This window comes from Perca flavescens, chromosome 8 (assembly GCF_004354835.1).
Source record: "Perca flavescens isolate YP-PL-M2 chromosome 8, PFLA_1.0, whole genome shotgun sequence".
Taxonomy (NCBI): Eukaryota; Metazoa; Chordata; class Actinopteri; order Perciformes; family Percidae; genus Perca; species Perca flavescens.
The window spans coordinates 16,360,589-16,375,227 of NC_041338.1; the positions used below are offsets into that span (position 1 = coordinate 16,360,589).

The following is a 14,639-nucleotide window of genomic DNA, read 5'->3' on the forward strand; positions in this document are numbered from 1 at the left end:
GCAGTTGACACTGTGTACCGTTTCTTACCTTTAAATATGCCTTTAATCATGGCGCCAACCTTCGTGCCCTTTAGTGCGTAATTCGTAATCCCAGTGATTAGCTTTAGAGCAGATAAAAGAGGGGGAAGAATTTCATAACCCAAAAGACAGGATTTACGGACAGTGCCAGTTTGTTTTTGACGCATGCCATCTATTGTGATGGGCAACTTGGCGTTACCTGGTCATTTGTAAAGGACGACAGGCACTTCTGAAGTTCCACGGTACTGTCGCCATCTGACAGTAGGACGATTTTATCCATTGCAGCCTTCATGACCAACCTGCCGACAGAGCATAACAGTCTATTAGACAGACACAGGCGGCTGGTAAACGCAGAGAAATCCTCGTTGGTTGTCAACCTTAGCGAGCCTGTTGTTACTGTAGCTAAATGTTAAATGTGATAAAAGAAGTGCACACATGAATGGTTTACCTCTGCTTGTCAATATTTCATATGCATATACGATAACAATTTAATTTAGTCAACTAGCTAGCTAACTAGTCCGTGAAAAGGCAAAGCCCGCTGTAACCTGTCTGTAACCCTACGAATTTCCCGCCAGCGCACACTTCCTGTTTTGATTCGTGGTTGCCACGTTCGGCTAGAAGTATCCCACAATTACAGTATTTAATAACACTGTCATGAAAGTTCGCTTTGGAAAAGGTGAGGCCAAATTATTAATAAGAAAGGCAGTGAGAGATTCGTGGCAGAGGAAGTCAAAGATATCAAAGGGAGACAGTATTACAGCATACATAAATCAATTAAGATGAATAAGACTTTCAAGAGAGTAAGTGTTTATTCAAGATTAAGATTCTGACATATACTGATAAAACCAACTATTTATGTAATTGAATAAGAGCTAAATGTGATGTTTGTAAATTATAGATATGTATCCTAAGATAAGATATATAAGCTATAGACCTAATGGCCATGGAACTGGGAAGGGATGAGTAACAACGTGAGAAGTTGTTACTCACTTCAAGAAAAATCAGCATTACGTAATGCTAGGCTCTCTTGATTTTTCTTAAAGATTGTTTTTCTCTGTCTTTACTTTTGTATAACCTGAAGTATGTAAAGCCCTGATGTTACACACTGCGATCATGAATGTATGGTTAAAAGACCGACTGCGGTCATTAATTCTGCACATTGTAATCAAAACAATACACATACGATACAGTATACGTTTATTAAATGAAGCCCAAAATATGTTGCCGACTAGAAATCGCTAGTATTAGCTAGCACTAGCCAGAGCCATAGAAATATAAATGTATTTCTCTATCACTCTGGCGCTAGCTAACGTCAATGGTAGGTAGCCGCTAGCTAACGCGAACGCTAGCTAAGGGTCTGTCGTGACTTTGCCTGGAACACTACCAAGTCGTGAGTCGTGACTTGAAGTCGTAATTTACGGGCTACAAATTGTGTCTGGAACGGAGCATAAATACCAACGTACATAAGAGGCAGAGTACGACCAAAGAGGTAAAAAAAAGGGTCTCTTCGAGGCATTCAGACATTAGCGTGGCTTCTACTGTAATAGAGGTCTATGCTAAATAGTTTATATAGAAAAAGTGTAGCGTTAGCTAGCATGTTAGTAATGTTGCCTAACGTTGCTTTTCGTTAAGCCTACCAGTCACTATTATGACTACAAACAGGAAAAAAGGCAAGGGAATGCGTTTGGATTAAAGGACTGCCATGGTTGTTGTTTTCTAGCAGTTTTAAACAGATTAAACCCTTCTCTGACTGAGCGCATATTGTACGGGCGTGTCGCCTCTAATTATTGTAACCTCATTGGTATAGTAGGGCGCCATCATAGGAAACGCAAATTCGCCTCTAGTACAGAGAGTGGCGGTATGCTAGCCTAGAAATCTAGACGCACCCTAGTGGCAGCAAATTTATATTGCAGCCAACATCTTGATGTGGGTCTGGCTTGTCAGGCTAGCGGTATGCTCTGTACGTAGATTTAAGAGCCAATTATTAATCGGAGAAGAAGAAGAAGGATAATTGATAATAGTCCCCTCATGACGGGCCAGTGGCGCAATGGATAACGCGTCTGACTACGGATCAGAAGATTCTAGGTTCGACTCCTGGCTGGCTCGTAATTTTCTCTTTGCAAGTAAGAGTCGACCAAGTCTTTGCATTATTTATCTTACCTTATTCGTCCACTTTCTCATCTCTCATCTCACTTACCAATCAAACCCAAAGCTTCCTTCCATTTCTTACCAATCAAAAAAGCGCCTCCTCCCGGCAACGCCCATCTCCATTCCTACCAATCAAAACGCTGCCACTTTGCCGCAATCGCAAGAGAAGACTCATCTCGGTATTTTTCTACGGTAAATAAAGTAACTTATTACTGTCAAATCTCGTGTATTAAAAACGTGTCAAAAGTTTATTTAATTTATGTATTTATTTGACTGCGATGTCATATTGTGGTGCACTTATCTAGTTAAAGAAAGTATAACGTTAGTCAACAGGATACATCATGGATATTACGTTACTGTAAACGTTATGTGTAAACTAACGTCAACTATGTTAAGTAACGTTATCAGTATCTTACGTTAGCTGTAATTTTATATAACGTTATTCAAAACAACACAATGGTTTCTGATAATTTAGCCGATTGTTAGTAACGTTAGAGAGAGAGAGATAGAAAGAGAGAGACAGAATTGATAGTGGATTGAATTGATATCAATCCCATCTAAGTTATATTACTTTTAGACTAGCATTCAAACGTTTACCCTAACTTCAGTCCATTGCAGTATTTGTTGACCACAAAATACTATATTCTATAGTATTGTAATATAATAATATTAATAATGATTATAATAAGCCTCATGTATGCCTCAAGCCCTTTTCCTAGCAATTTTACAAAATGTTTTACTATAAGAAAATTGATAGATTTAGATGACAGAAATTAGCAATTCCATAGTCATGCCTGTAATATATAATTATTTGATTAAATCTTATACAATAGTTTAGTCTTTTTGGATACAATGAAGGGACCCAATTAAGCACCTAACCTATTGACATTATTGTCCTATTCTCCTATTCACTGTTAATCTCAGATGGCATCTAAAGCTAAGAAGCATCGTGCCATGGGGGACAATGAATGGCTGTCCCGTCTGAGGAGGTTTGCCACTACAGGGGTTTGGCCTTCTGACGCTAGGAATAGACCAGCTCCTAGGCAAAAGAGATGGCATGACCTCTATCTTAAGGTACAGCTTTTTATATGTTTTTTAACAAGTATAAACAATTAATTAATGTCATGTAACATTCTGGTGAGTGTCCACTCCAGCATCGGTGGCAGATGTTTCTTTTTGGTGGAGCACAGGTCTGCATGTGTGGATCCCACTTTGTGTCCCCCATCATCTGAGGTTTTTGTTCTTTGTAGCCTGAGAGGGTTTTAAGGCTTTCCCACACCTCCCTGGTGTTCTTAAGGCGCTGACACACCAACCCGATTATCGGCCGTCGGACAGTCTGGCGAGGTCGGTGACTCGAGTCTGTTTGGTGTGTTCCGTGCCGTCGTCAGTCAGAGGAACCGTGGGCAGTTGGACTCAATGACCAATCTGATTGGTGGAGTGCTAGCCCTTGACTAACGAATCAGTGCACTTATGTTAAAACACTTACCGGAAATGACGAGCGGGATGAGCTTGACGAACGCCTCTCAAAATCTGACGAAAATCTTTCAAACTGATCTTGGTTGATCAAAAAAACAGACAGGTTCAGTAACTGCATGGCCTATTTCTCGCTTAAAATGTTCTCAGAAACACGTTTCGGTGAACTATTTTCGTGAAATACGAGATCGTATTCCGAACGAGCTGACATTATGGTCGGCTTTGAAATTCGGGAGAAGCCAGACCTGTTGGTGTGTCAGAGCCTTTACGCTGCAGCTGATCCTCCAGCTTCCTCCTGTAGCGTTTTTTTACCTCTCTGATCTTCCCTCTCAGTTCCCTCTGTATCATCTTGAGTTCCTCTCTATTTCCTGACCCAAAGACCCTCCTTTTTTCCTTAAGAAGAGTCTTTATGTCAGGCGTAATCCAGGGTTTATTTTTGGGAAAACACCGTACAGTCCTGGTCGGTACGATATTTTCCATACAGAAATTGATGTAGTCCGTTATACAATGTGTGAGACTGTCAATGTTGTGGATGTGGGTGTGGATTTCTTTGATATTTTTATTAGAAAACTAATGTGCAGACAGCCACATCTGCTGCTGCACCTGGCCCAGCTCCGTCAACTGCTGCTGACTCTGCTGCTACAACTGGTGCTGTACCCTCTGCTGGTTAAGTGCCACCCAAATTAACCCCTGAAATGGTACTCAGCACTGCTATTTAATGAAAAATATAAACCAAATCAGAGCCTGCCAACAGTAGCTTTCACAATGATAAAGTTCCAAACACTTTAATTACATGTATATTGCTTTGACCTGTACAACTCTGTGATCATTTAACTTGTGACATTTCATCCTCCCCCAGTTATTCAAACCACGGTTTGGTAGCACACATACTGAAGCCCAACCTCAGTGTGGCCAGGAAACCTTCTCAGGTATGAATCCACATATTGGTTAATGAATGTGGTAGCCATTTTCTAATGCATTTTATTAGTTTGCACTCTCTTCTTCTCAAATAAACTGAATTGAAATGACTGATGATGAATAAAAATGTATCTCTTTGGGACAATAGTTTGTATGGTACTGTACATGCAATTTCTCTTTCCGTCCAGGTCGTTTCCAGCACTGCCACCACATCATCTGGCAGTTTGTTTGATGCCTCTGCAACAAGAACCACTAACATGGGGGAGGAGCAAGAAGATGAAGGCTTTGAGGACCAGGATCTAGACCCAACAGTCAGACAGCCTGATCACATCAGCATATGTTCCAGGCCAGTCTGTTGCTTCATCCACCCAGCCTGCTACTGCTGTCTCTGTGTCCACCCCGGCTTCCAAGGCTGCTGCTGTGTCTGTGTCCACCCAGACTGCAGCCGTCTCCATGCCTGAAGGACATCTGGTAAGAGGGATTAAAGAAGAGCTAAGAAAAAGAATACCCAAAGGGGAATTATCCCATAGTATTGTGTACATAATATTAGTGATAACTTGCAATTGTTGGTCTGATGTCCTTTTTCAGGCTGAGCACAACCTGCCGGGAATGGATCATGCGGACAGCCTAGCAGAGTATCTGGTGGCTCTGAAGAACCGTACTGGTTTGACCTGGAGCAACCAACAGGTCAGCACCATCATTGACCTCTGGCAGAGCCTGCTGCCATATGACCAGCAACGGATGGTGTTCGCTGCCAGGCACCAAGACAGGCTCATAGCAGGAAAGTTCAGAGGCAGAGTTTACTCCTGATGTGGAGAGCTTGAGCGATGTGTGCTGGGATCCACTGCCTCCCCTGCCCAGTGGCCAGACTGCTGCCGCTTGGTGGAAGCCATTTCTATTAGACTCCGCGGTTTACACAAGAATCCAAAAAAGAAAGTAAAGGGTAAAGAACAGTACTACATTACAAGATGGACTTGTGTCCTGCAGGATTACCGCAAAATCCGGCAGCTAATTCTGGGTGATGGAGCCAGCATGCAGAGCATTACACTGCAGCTGGTTGAGATCAATCAAACAATCCTGATGCAGTAGCATAATAAACGGGTGAAGCGCCAGGATGTTACACTGATCCTGCAGGCAATAAATCTACATGGTCCAATTGCTGTGGCCTCGGAGGCCCTTCCACCTGCCAACACCCGCGCTGCTGCTCCTCCTCAAACACACTGCACTGAACATGTTTACAACCTGCCCCCAAGCACTGTGGGGTTGGCAAAGACAAAGTGGCGGGCAGTAGTTCCTGTCACCGCTGCCCCACAGGCTATCATGCCAAAGCCATCAGTCCAGAATCAGCTTTTTCCACAGCCTCCTGCTTCTGGTCCTCAGTTTGTCTTCCCTCAAGCAACCTCTGTCTGTCCTCAAGCCCCAGGAACTTTCACTTTTTTTGCTGTTCCAACACCTGCATACCGTGCCCCCCATACACCTGTTGCCTCTCTTGCTCCATCAGCACCAGTGGTCGCCCTGCCTCTAAGGCAAGGTTTAAAAAGAGGAAGGTGGAGTACAACACTTGCAGGAAATGTGGACAATTCAGGACCGCAGAGACTGGGCACAGCTAATATCAAGGCACTAGCTACTGCCCAAATACAGAAACACTATCAAAAGAGCTGTGGTTAGATCAGATTAAAAAGTCGAAAATGTAAATAGTTAGTTAGATTTTCCTATGCATACAATACTATTATGTATTCTGCTTTACATTGTATGTGTGTTTAACCCTTTAAGTTTTACACTTTGTACAGAATGTGTTAGTTTGTTGATTCTCTTGTTTTCCCACCTGGTGTCAAAACAAACCCTATTATAATCAGTCATTTCTTGTGCTAAACAATATTATTCATTACCTCAAGACATTTGGTTTTGTTCAGATTAATAATGTAATAAAGTTGACATGTTTATATTGATATTGGCTTCATTTCAATATTATTCCAAATAATAGTCTACACACTACTGAGCATATTACTTGCCTTTATACACACCACTTCCCGGCAAATGATTATGTCATACTTAAATGCTTGTTTTTACCTGTCATACAAACATTATTTGACACTACCAGATTGTGGCAATGGAATACACACAAGACTAACTTTTAATATTAACCAAATATAGTAGAATTACCAAATGTAAAAACATATATTTGCAGTACTATAAACAGATATTTTGTTCAAAAGTCAATCTAAAAATTATAAATAATTTTTTTCAACTGTTTCAGAAGCTTCCTAATAAATTATAACACCAAAACTTTGTTTAGTACAACAACAAAGTAGTGGACAGTGTAACGACAACTTACTAAACTCACCGGTAAGCTGTGGGTCCTCTGGCGCTAGGTGGGGATCGAACCTACGACCTTTGGATCTACATTAAACTTCCCTTATTTAACAGAAAAAGCACGATTTCGGCAATTAAATTAAAACCTGACTAAATAGAAACTATAAAACTCGTACACTACGTGGGTAATTTAGCATCTTTTCTCTCCTTTCCTCATTTTTCTCTTCTTTTTCCTTTTTCCCCTCCCCCCCGGATAACGCGTCTGACTACGGATCAGAAGATTCTACGTTCGACTCTTGGCTGGCTCGACATTTTCTCTTTGCAAGTTGACCAAGTCTTTACATTATTGTATTATTATAAGTGTAAATGAACAGTAGACCTGCACCTCATTACCACTTTAACACTGTCATCTTAAATCATGTGAGAGCCAATCGCGTTGCCTATTTCTACCAAATATCTACCAAGATTTGACCAGTTTAGCCTCCTTCCACGATTTGACCAATCATAACTGAATGAATTGACTAAGAGGAAACGATTTAGCCTTACGGGCTATCATTGTTTTTGTTTTGTTTCATTATTTGTGTTGTACGTACTTAGTAGTAGCCAGATCACTGTTTATATGGGCATATCTCTGAAGTAAGACTTTTGCATAGTTTTTACCTGTTTGCTGAGTTGGATGGGAGACGGGCGGTCCCGAACAGACCCCGGGTGCTCCCATGGACGCCACCAGCAAAGGGGGGCGTTGGCCTAATCCTGCTCAGGGACCGTCTTTTCACTGCCAACAGGTTACTTCCAGGTTGGTGTCTCTCTTGTGTAGGTTATGGTATTTGAAATAATAATAATAAAAAAAGCATTATTCAGATTGAAAAGCAAGACCTTTTTCATTGGCATAAATACATTTGTTTTCCCATGAACCAGCGCAAACGCAGACTCAGATGAGTCAAAGGCACATGCTAACATGATAACAATAACTTTTATTGTACAAGTCTTATAAGTCAATATCTTTAATTAATTCATGTTTAGTTTTTTACAGTCACTGGTTTACCCGGGCAAAACAAACAATTTTATTCTGTATGTTAGAAAACTCAATCCTGCCGGAGTCGAATCCGCGCTCCTGTGGTCGTGTCTTCCTCCACCCGATAGCCTACGCAGTAAAATAACTTGATTAATTTAAACAAATATATCACGGGTTTTAAAGCGAGACTTTGGGGGGGTTGAGACCTCCCCATCCCACTAGATACAGTCCAGTAGGGGGCGGTAATGCACCTATAAACTGGTCTGCCAACCGCTAATAAAATCCGAAAAAGAAGAAGAACTATTTTTTTTTTTTTTTTTTTAAGTTAGAAGTCTTTTACCTGCCTTATTTTTTCTGTACCAAAATAGTTGTACCAATTGTTCCCTTTCTTTACCAGTTGAACGTTTTCGTAAAGTTCGTTCAGTGTTACAAACAAGCTAGCTTTAGGCCTATTCCACCTTTCCTCGGCTGTAGCACGTTGTTAGCTTCTGTTGCATTTTTACTAAAAAGTTGCTTCAGCTATACAGAAGAACCCTCCCAGGTAAATTTGATTGGCTAGCGATAGTTTTATATCACGCTGCACTAATATAAAGTTTTAGAGCGGGATAATCAGTTACAGAGCTCTTCACATAACCTTTCTTAGTAGTTTCCTTGTTATAAGAGAAAGGTCTTCAAGCTTCCAACTGTCTACCACGCAGTGGATGAGGCAGTCCCAAACGTTTAAAAATGTTGCTGCTTCACTAATTGCTTTCATGTAAATTGAGTCATTATGGGCCTTGTTCATTTTAGAGTTAAGGCTTTTATTTTGTAAGGAGAAAAAACAAGCTTCTATCGCTATCCATCTTGGATTATTTTTCTTCTAATAAATGGGTTTCCATGACGACGAAAACATTCTCTACCGTGTAATGCAAGAATATGAATTGCGACCTTTTATGTATATCAATGACTGTGACTGAAACTAATATTTTAAAATGTGTTTATTACTTCTGTAAAAATCAGCAGAGTGGCGCAGCGGAAGCGTGCTGGGCCCATAACCCAGAGGTCGATGGATCGAAACCATCCTCTGCTAAGGCTTGTTTTTCTGCACACGTTTCTTACTACTTTCGAATTGTGAAGAAATATAATTTACGTAAACTAATATGTCTGCCCACATTGTTTGTTAGTTTAATAAGAAAAAAAGAATGCTTAGGATAACCTACTGTCAGCCATATTTGTTAGGTTGTTGTAAGCGGCCAGCAGAGGGCACTGTTGTTCTACATTTCAACACTATAACATACCCATGCTTATATTCAACTTATCAATGTTCATTTTCAATTTAAGATGATCACTCTTTTTCCAAAATATTTTGTGTTTTTGAACACAGAACATTCCTAAATGCCACCGTGAAAACTCCTCACGGACATGAAGTCTCTAATCCTTCATATTCCGGATGTTTTTGTCAACAATAATGTGTTCTCTGCGTTAACATCAAATAAGTGAGAATAAAGCAGAGAAGCAGGTCAGTTTGCCAGAGTCAATCCCCACTGTATTGACTCAGAAAATCTCTAAGAATATGAGTAATGCTTTTTGTCCCCTTTCACAAAGCACTAAACACCTCTTTTCTGCAGTGGGGATGCTGAGTGGCCATCAACAGTAGAATGTGGTCAAACTTGGAATCTCCAGTTTGCATAACTCAATAAATTGTGCTTAAAATTTAAATATAATACTGAGCTCATCCTGCCCTCTAAAAGAAAGGCTTAAGCAAAATAAAACAGGTTTTAACTTTGTTATCTTACACTCAACCCTCAACCTAGTGCTGAAACTATTTACATTATCAATCTGCTAAATATTTTTTTAATTCACCGATTAGTTGTTTTGTCTATAAAATGCAGAATATATTATAATTTCTCAGAACCCAATGTGACACCTTCAACTTGCTTGTTTTGTCTGACCAGCAGTCCAAAACCCCAAGATATTCTGTGAACTATTATATCTTACAATGACAAGTAGCAAACCCACACACAAGTTAATCAACTGATTGTTTCAGCTTCACATTAAATAAAAACTATATTCAGACAGAATGCTTTCTGGCAAGTTTTATTTTAGGTGTTGTAACTGTGGACATCAAATCATTTTACAATTGTCATATATTTTACAAAGGTGTTGTAAAAACATGACCTTTTTGCCCTCACTCAGTCCCAGGGACCACCCCACTGACTTGTCTATCAAGGCCTCAGCCAGACAGCAGTTCAGATGAACTCCTCCTCAACACCTTCAAAGCTTTTGAACTACACCCCCTGCCTCCACTGTCCTATGCTACCTCCGCCCCAACTCAACCACCTGCCCAAAACCACTAGGACCTGAAAGCTGAGGTGATGGGTGCTTTAGTGGAAGAGCCTTTGCACTGCTCCCATGTATTCTTTTTTTCTGTCTTCTCTCTCATGCAGCTTTCTGTCTTTCTGTATCTCTATTTCAGTCCCTCTCAGGCCTGACCACAAAATGACAGACTTGCTGTATATTAAAGGACCCGGCCCATGCGTCCTCTCCCGGTCACCTCCCTCTCTATGAGCCTTTATAAGTCTCTCACACAGAGGGGGCACTACTTTCCAAAGAGGGACCGTGCTCAAGCATCTGGAAGGCTCGCCGGTTTGCATACGCACCTATTCACCCATAGCCAGGGATCTTCTGTCTAAACGCTAACCATGGACAACCATTCGTACAACTTCCCCTCAGACTGCACCCCGCTCACCAACTGTAAGTCTGCCCGTAAGCCGGCTGGATCCACCGTGGTGAACATGGGCAACGCTGGCAAGAATGCTCCCCGGGACTATCTAGTCTGGTCGCTGTGCAACACCTTGTACGTTAACTTCTGCTGCCTGGGATTCATGGCTCTCGTCTACTCCATCAAGGTGAGATCTTGTTCTCTCTCTTTTTTTTTTTTTTTTTTTTTTTTTTCTTTTTTGTGCTACATATTACTTGGAAGTTTCAGTTTGGACCGTTTTCATGACTCATGCAACAGCCAAGAAATGAACTGAAGTGTCAAAAGGAAGAAGACAGGATGAGGCTGCATGTGTTTATGTTTAAGATGTCCAAACAATGACTAAAGGATTCTCTCTCTATAGCAATGTCCAACATTTCAAGGGCCAAGCCATTGTTCACTGTCATGTGAAAATGGTTTGATTTGATTTGTCACTATTCATTGTAACTCCAAGCTTTATTAATGTTTATGAACTTATTTAAAAAAAAAAACTGTTTTATTTACTGGTAAGGTAGAAACACTGAAATATACTTGACAAGAATAGAGAACAATTTTGATATTGGTAAACAACATACAATATAATGTATGATTGTATTAGTGGCACTCTGGTGCAACCTAACCTGGGGAGGGGAAGATGATTTAATGCCTTCTGTAATGTTAGTTTGACAGAAAAAGACAAGGGTGGGTCGAGCTGGCAAGGAGCGCTTTAAAACAACGGGCATGTTGTGGCAAATACCACATTGGGAAATAAACCACAGGCGAATGCCAGCACGACAGTATACTTTCTAAAAGAGCAAGAAGGACCTCGGCATTACTTCTTTGCCAAGGTCAGGGAAAATTTGTCATGGCTGGATTTAGAGCACCAGACAATATTGTTTGTAAAATGGAAAAAAAGCAATATGTTTCAAACATGGTGGATACCTGTTATTGTCCCTTGTCAGATGGCATATGCAGTAGAAAGTTGGGTTGCTCTTCATCACAGTAGAAACAGAAACGTAAACCACAACAAAATCTTTTCTCACTAAAACACGGCCCGAAGATCCATGAAAATGCCTTATGCAAAGCAAGATTGGACAAACTGTGTGATTACCAGAATAAAAAGGTTTCTAAAGAAAACTCCCCACAAGAGGGTGTGTATACGCTTTTATTTGAGGTATTATTTATCTTTCATCTGTGTGCATGGGATCGTCTGTGTGCTCTGAATCACAGGCCTAGTATTGGCTCACCACCCAAATTAAAGACAGTGACTGGCTGCTCGTCTAGGGAGTTAAAAATGGTGTAATTGGCATCCTTCTAATAGGCAAGTACTCATGGGAAATTAGAGAGTGCTGGGAAAAGATTCCGCCTGGTCCGTTCCAAAATATAAGGATACACTAACAAGCAGCTCAAGGATTTCATATCACTCCACCCTTGCTCAACCTTGAATCTGTGCTCTAAAAACTGGGAATTATGGGACAAGCTGTGATGAACTGGATGTAAAAAAAAGACACGACTGAATATTATCCCATATCATGCCTTTGTTTGCCCTCCTCCTCTCACTGTTTACAGAATACATGGATGTAGAAACAAGCATTTTTGTTCTTTATTTACATAAATTGTCCCTAGAAAGATTTAGCTGGACCATGTAGGAGAGTCAAAGCTTTTATGTATTTAACCGTCTTGAAGCTATTATGAAACATATTGATTCTGGATTTCTGTATTAGTTAATACTGACTGCAGTGGTTGCGTGTAATGATGTGAGTTTGCGTGTGTGTGCCTCTGTGTAGGCCAGGGACCAGAAGACTCAGGGCAACCTGCAGCTGGCCCAAGAGTGCTCAGACAAGGCTAAGTGGTACAACATCCTGGCAGCCGGCTGGAACCTGCTGATTCCACTTCTGGCCATCGTCCTGCTCGTCCTCCTGCTCATCCACCTGGGCACGTCCGAGGGCTCCTTTGACTTCTTCGGGGAGGACGGCTTCCAAAACTTCATGAAACTGTTCAGCTGGTAAACGGAGGCATAGGGAGAGAAAAAAAAAACACACACACAAAGTCAACCCATGCACACTAACCGGGAGAGGGTATTTGATTGGATGCAGCAGATGAGGACTAGCTGACATAATAGTGCTTAAGAATTTTAGCCAGTCTGAGCCAAGCAATAAAGGAAATCTACATGGAAATCAGGACCAGCGCTGGTCTAAAATCTGCTCAGCACTAAAATGTCCTCTTTGTGGTGCACCAGTACTAATGCTGGTATTAAAAATTAAAGACTAAAACAGGACATTCAACTACTATCTGAGAGTTACACATAAAAAAAAAAAGGATAAAACATTAGACCATTGAGCTAAAACTAATGATACAAGTTTTTGTTCAGTCAAAGCAACACAACGGTTTGTTACTTGTGTACAAACACTTCATCAGAATTTGTAACGTGAGTGCTGTGGGAGATTAGTATTGGTGCATCCCTCGTTGTAATGTCAGTATTAGAGGGAGTTCAGCTTACACATGGCAGTCTCCCAGACGCGGTCAGTAGAAAGGTAAAGTTGATCAAAGACTGAACAGCCTGAAATGGAGACGAGGGGAACAAACAGACTGAAGAACGGGAGATTACGAGGGACGAGAAAACGAGAGATTAAGCAAGCAGCTCCTCTGGGTCCTTTTTGTTGTTATTTATTGTATTTATGTTGAGTAGAAATTTTGATGACAGCGGAAATCATAAGAACAGAGTACTGTGGAGCCAAAGTCTGAATGTCACGATAATGAGAAGCCACTTGACAAAGGACGATCAACCTTCACCTCCCATTGATAGTCACTTAGTTTTCTTCTTTCAGCAGTTTTTTTTCTTCTTCTTACTATATTAAAAATACATCTGTTTGGTCATTATTTACAGTATTTTATTAGTATTTTGTTGTGTTAAGTATTCTAATTTTACATCCTGTTGTTGCTGACCTCTTGCGAGTGAGCTAAATAAACCAGATACTGTTAAGTCAGTATTGCATTGAAAAAATAAATAAGTCTTTATTTTCTTTTTCACATGATGCATTTTCTTACTTTATCGAAAACCTTGACTAACAATTTCCAGGTCTTTTTCAGATCCCCTCTTAATGAACACGGGGATGAAGAGATTGCCGTTCAAATGGCTGTTGAGGTTGTGCTGCTGAACCTACACCCAATTTTAAAGTGATCATTTTGGGCTTCATAGGTTTGATTCTGGGGCGGGTCTGAGGGAACGGGCAAGGCATGGTTGTTTTCATCCCAGCTGTGAGCCTGCTGCTTTACCAATTATATACAGAGCATCCCATTTTAGGAAACTGTTTAAGTGTGCCCTTGGTTGTAAGGCAGGGCCGCCCAGGCAGACCACTACAGAGGAGTCAGCAGCACTGGAGAGGCCTGCAATGGGATGAGATGGGTCATTTTGCCTCAATCTGCTCTCAGTCTGAGGAATTATTGCAGATGACTTGCCATTTTATATTAGCCCTTTGCTGGATGGTTAGTTTGTAGCCTGAGCCAATGTATGTTTACTACTGCTTGGTCCCACCTTTCGGGTCAGTTCAGGCTTCCAAAGACACCAGATATGACATGCCCATAGAAATATGTTCAAAATATAGCACCAGTTTAAAATCCTGCATCACAGGGCGGCCTCTAGCTCACCCAGTAAGAGCATCCGCCCCATGTTGGCTGAGTCCTGCAGCGGTGCAGGTTTGAATCCAACCTGTTGCCCTTTGCTGCATGTCATCCCCAATCTCTCTCCCCCTTTCATGTATATCCACTGTCACTTGTAATAAAGGGAAAAAGCCCCTAAAAAATAATCTTTAAAACAAAACAAAAATCATGCATGAGACAAGAAAATAATTTTTAATTGGATGTAATGCTGTATTGGACAGAAATGCATGTGTTTTTATTAAATTAAGGAGTGGAACTAATATAGTCACATAAAAATGGTGAGCAGGCATGCAAATCAAGGAATATGTGATAGCAGAGAATTAATCATGTTTGTACTTGCATAAGGTATGTGAAATACACCCATTGAGATGCCCTTGA

The 14,639-nt window shown here is 40.9% G+C and overlaps 3 protein-coding genes and 2 non-coding genes across 12 annotated transcripts in view; 4 read left to right on the top strand and 1 right to left on the bottom strand.

The window, feature by feature from the left end:
• fanci (FA complementation group I) overlaps window positions 1-8,593 on the bottom strand; it is an 18,990-nt gene extending 10,397 nt beyond the window's left edge. For 2 of the 4 annotated variants that reach the window (XM_028586141.1, XM_028586138.1), the window contains exons 1-3: window positions 467-612; window positions 218-317; window positions 29-101 (exon numbers count right to left, since the gene is read on the bottom strand). In XM_028586141.1, the coding sequence (XP_028441942.1) occupies window positions 29-101; window positions 218-310 (166 nt within the window). In that variant the 5' untranslated portion in view covers window positions 311-317; window positions 467-612. Of the gene's footprint in view, window positions 1-28; window positions 102-217; window positions 318-466; window positions 613-7,530; window positions 7,679-7,915; window positions 8,019-8,225 lie in introns of those variants that run through there. The other 2 variants (XM_028586140.1, XM_028586139.1) reach the window with 2 other exon arrangements.
• On the top strand, window positions 707-6,506 carry LOC114560633 (uncharacterized). Of its 4 annotated transcripts, none has more exons than XM_028586146.1 (6): window positions 1,520-2,141; window positions 2,231-2,358; window positions 3,091-3,240; window positions 4,499-4,568; window positions 4,904-5,028; window positions 5,146-6,506. In XM_028586146.1, exons 1-6 carry the CDS (start codon window positions 2,066-2,068, stop codon window positions 5,365-5,367), a joined length of 771 nt encoding a protein of 256 aa, XP_028441947.1. In that variant the 5' UTR covers window positions 1,520-2,065; the 3' UTR covers window positions 5,368-6,506. The 4 variants fall into 4 exon arrangements, 3 of the variants coding, with proteins under 3 accessions (XP_028441949.1, XP_028441947.1, XP_028441948.1); XM_028586147.1 differs by having other exon boundaries at window positions 2,261-2,358; XM_028586148.1 differs by lacking the exons at window positions 1,520-2,141; window positions 2,231-2,358 and adding an exon at window positions 707-818.
• On the top strand, window positions 2,052-2,124 carry trnar-acg (transfer RNA arginine (anticodon ACG)). The gene has a single exon. It is a non-coding gene; the product is annotated as a tRNA-Arg (tRNA).
• On the top strand, window positions 7,237-12,868 carry LOC114560635 (interferon-induced transmembrane protein 5). 2 transcript variants are annotated; one of them, XM_028586152.1, is made up of 4 exons: window positions 7,237-7,666; window positions 10,061-10,236; window positions 10,341-10,773; window positions 12,389-12,868. In XM_028586152.1, exons 3-4 carry the CDS (start codon window positions 10,567-10,569, stop codon window positions 12,608-12,610), a joined length of 429 nt encoding a protein of 142 aa, XP_028441953.1. In that variant the 5' UTR covers window positions 7,237-7,666; window positions 10,061-10,236; window positions 10,341-10,566; the 3' UTR covers window positions 12,611-12,868. The 2 variants fall into 2 exon arrangements, with proteins under 2 accessions (XP_028441953.1, XP_028441954.1); XM_028586153.1 differs by lacking the exon at window positions 7,237-7,666 and adding an exon at window positions 8,087-8,426.
• trnam-cau (transfer RNA methionine (anticodon CAU)) lies at window positions 8,883-8,954 on the top strand. The gene has a single exon. It is a non-coding gene; the product is annotated as a tRNA-Met (tRNA).
• Window positions 12,869-14,639: the final 1,771 nt, after the last annotated feature.

Coding starts and splice junctions, on each gene's coding strand:
- LOC114560635 (XM_028586152.1), top strand. CDS start 10,567: ATGGACAACCATTCGTACAACTTCCCCTCAGACTGCACCCCGCTCACC. Junction 10,774..12,388: donor CTCTCGTCTACTCCATCAAG/GTGAGATCTTGT, acceptor GCCTCTGTGTAG/GCCAGGGACCAGAAGACTCA.
- LOC114560633 (XM_028586146.1), top strand. CDS start 2,066: ATGGATAACGCGTCTGACTACGGATCAGAAGATTCTAGGTTCGACTCC. Junction 3,241..4,498: donor GGCATGACCTCTATCTTAAG/GTACAGCTTTTT, acceptor ATCCTCCCCCAG/TTATTCAAACCACGGTTTGG. Junction 4,569..4,903: donor TGGCCAGGAAACCTTCTCAG/GTATGAATCCAC, acceptor CATATGTTCCAG/GCCAGTCTGTTGCTTCATCC.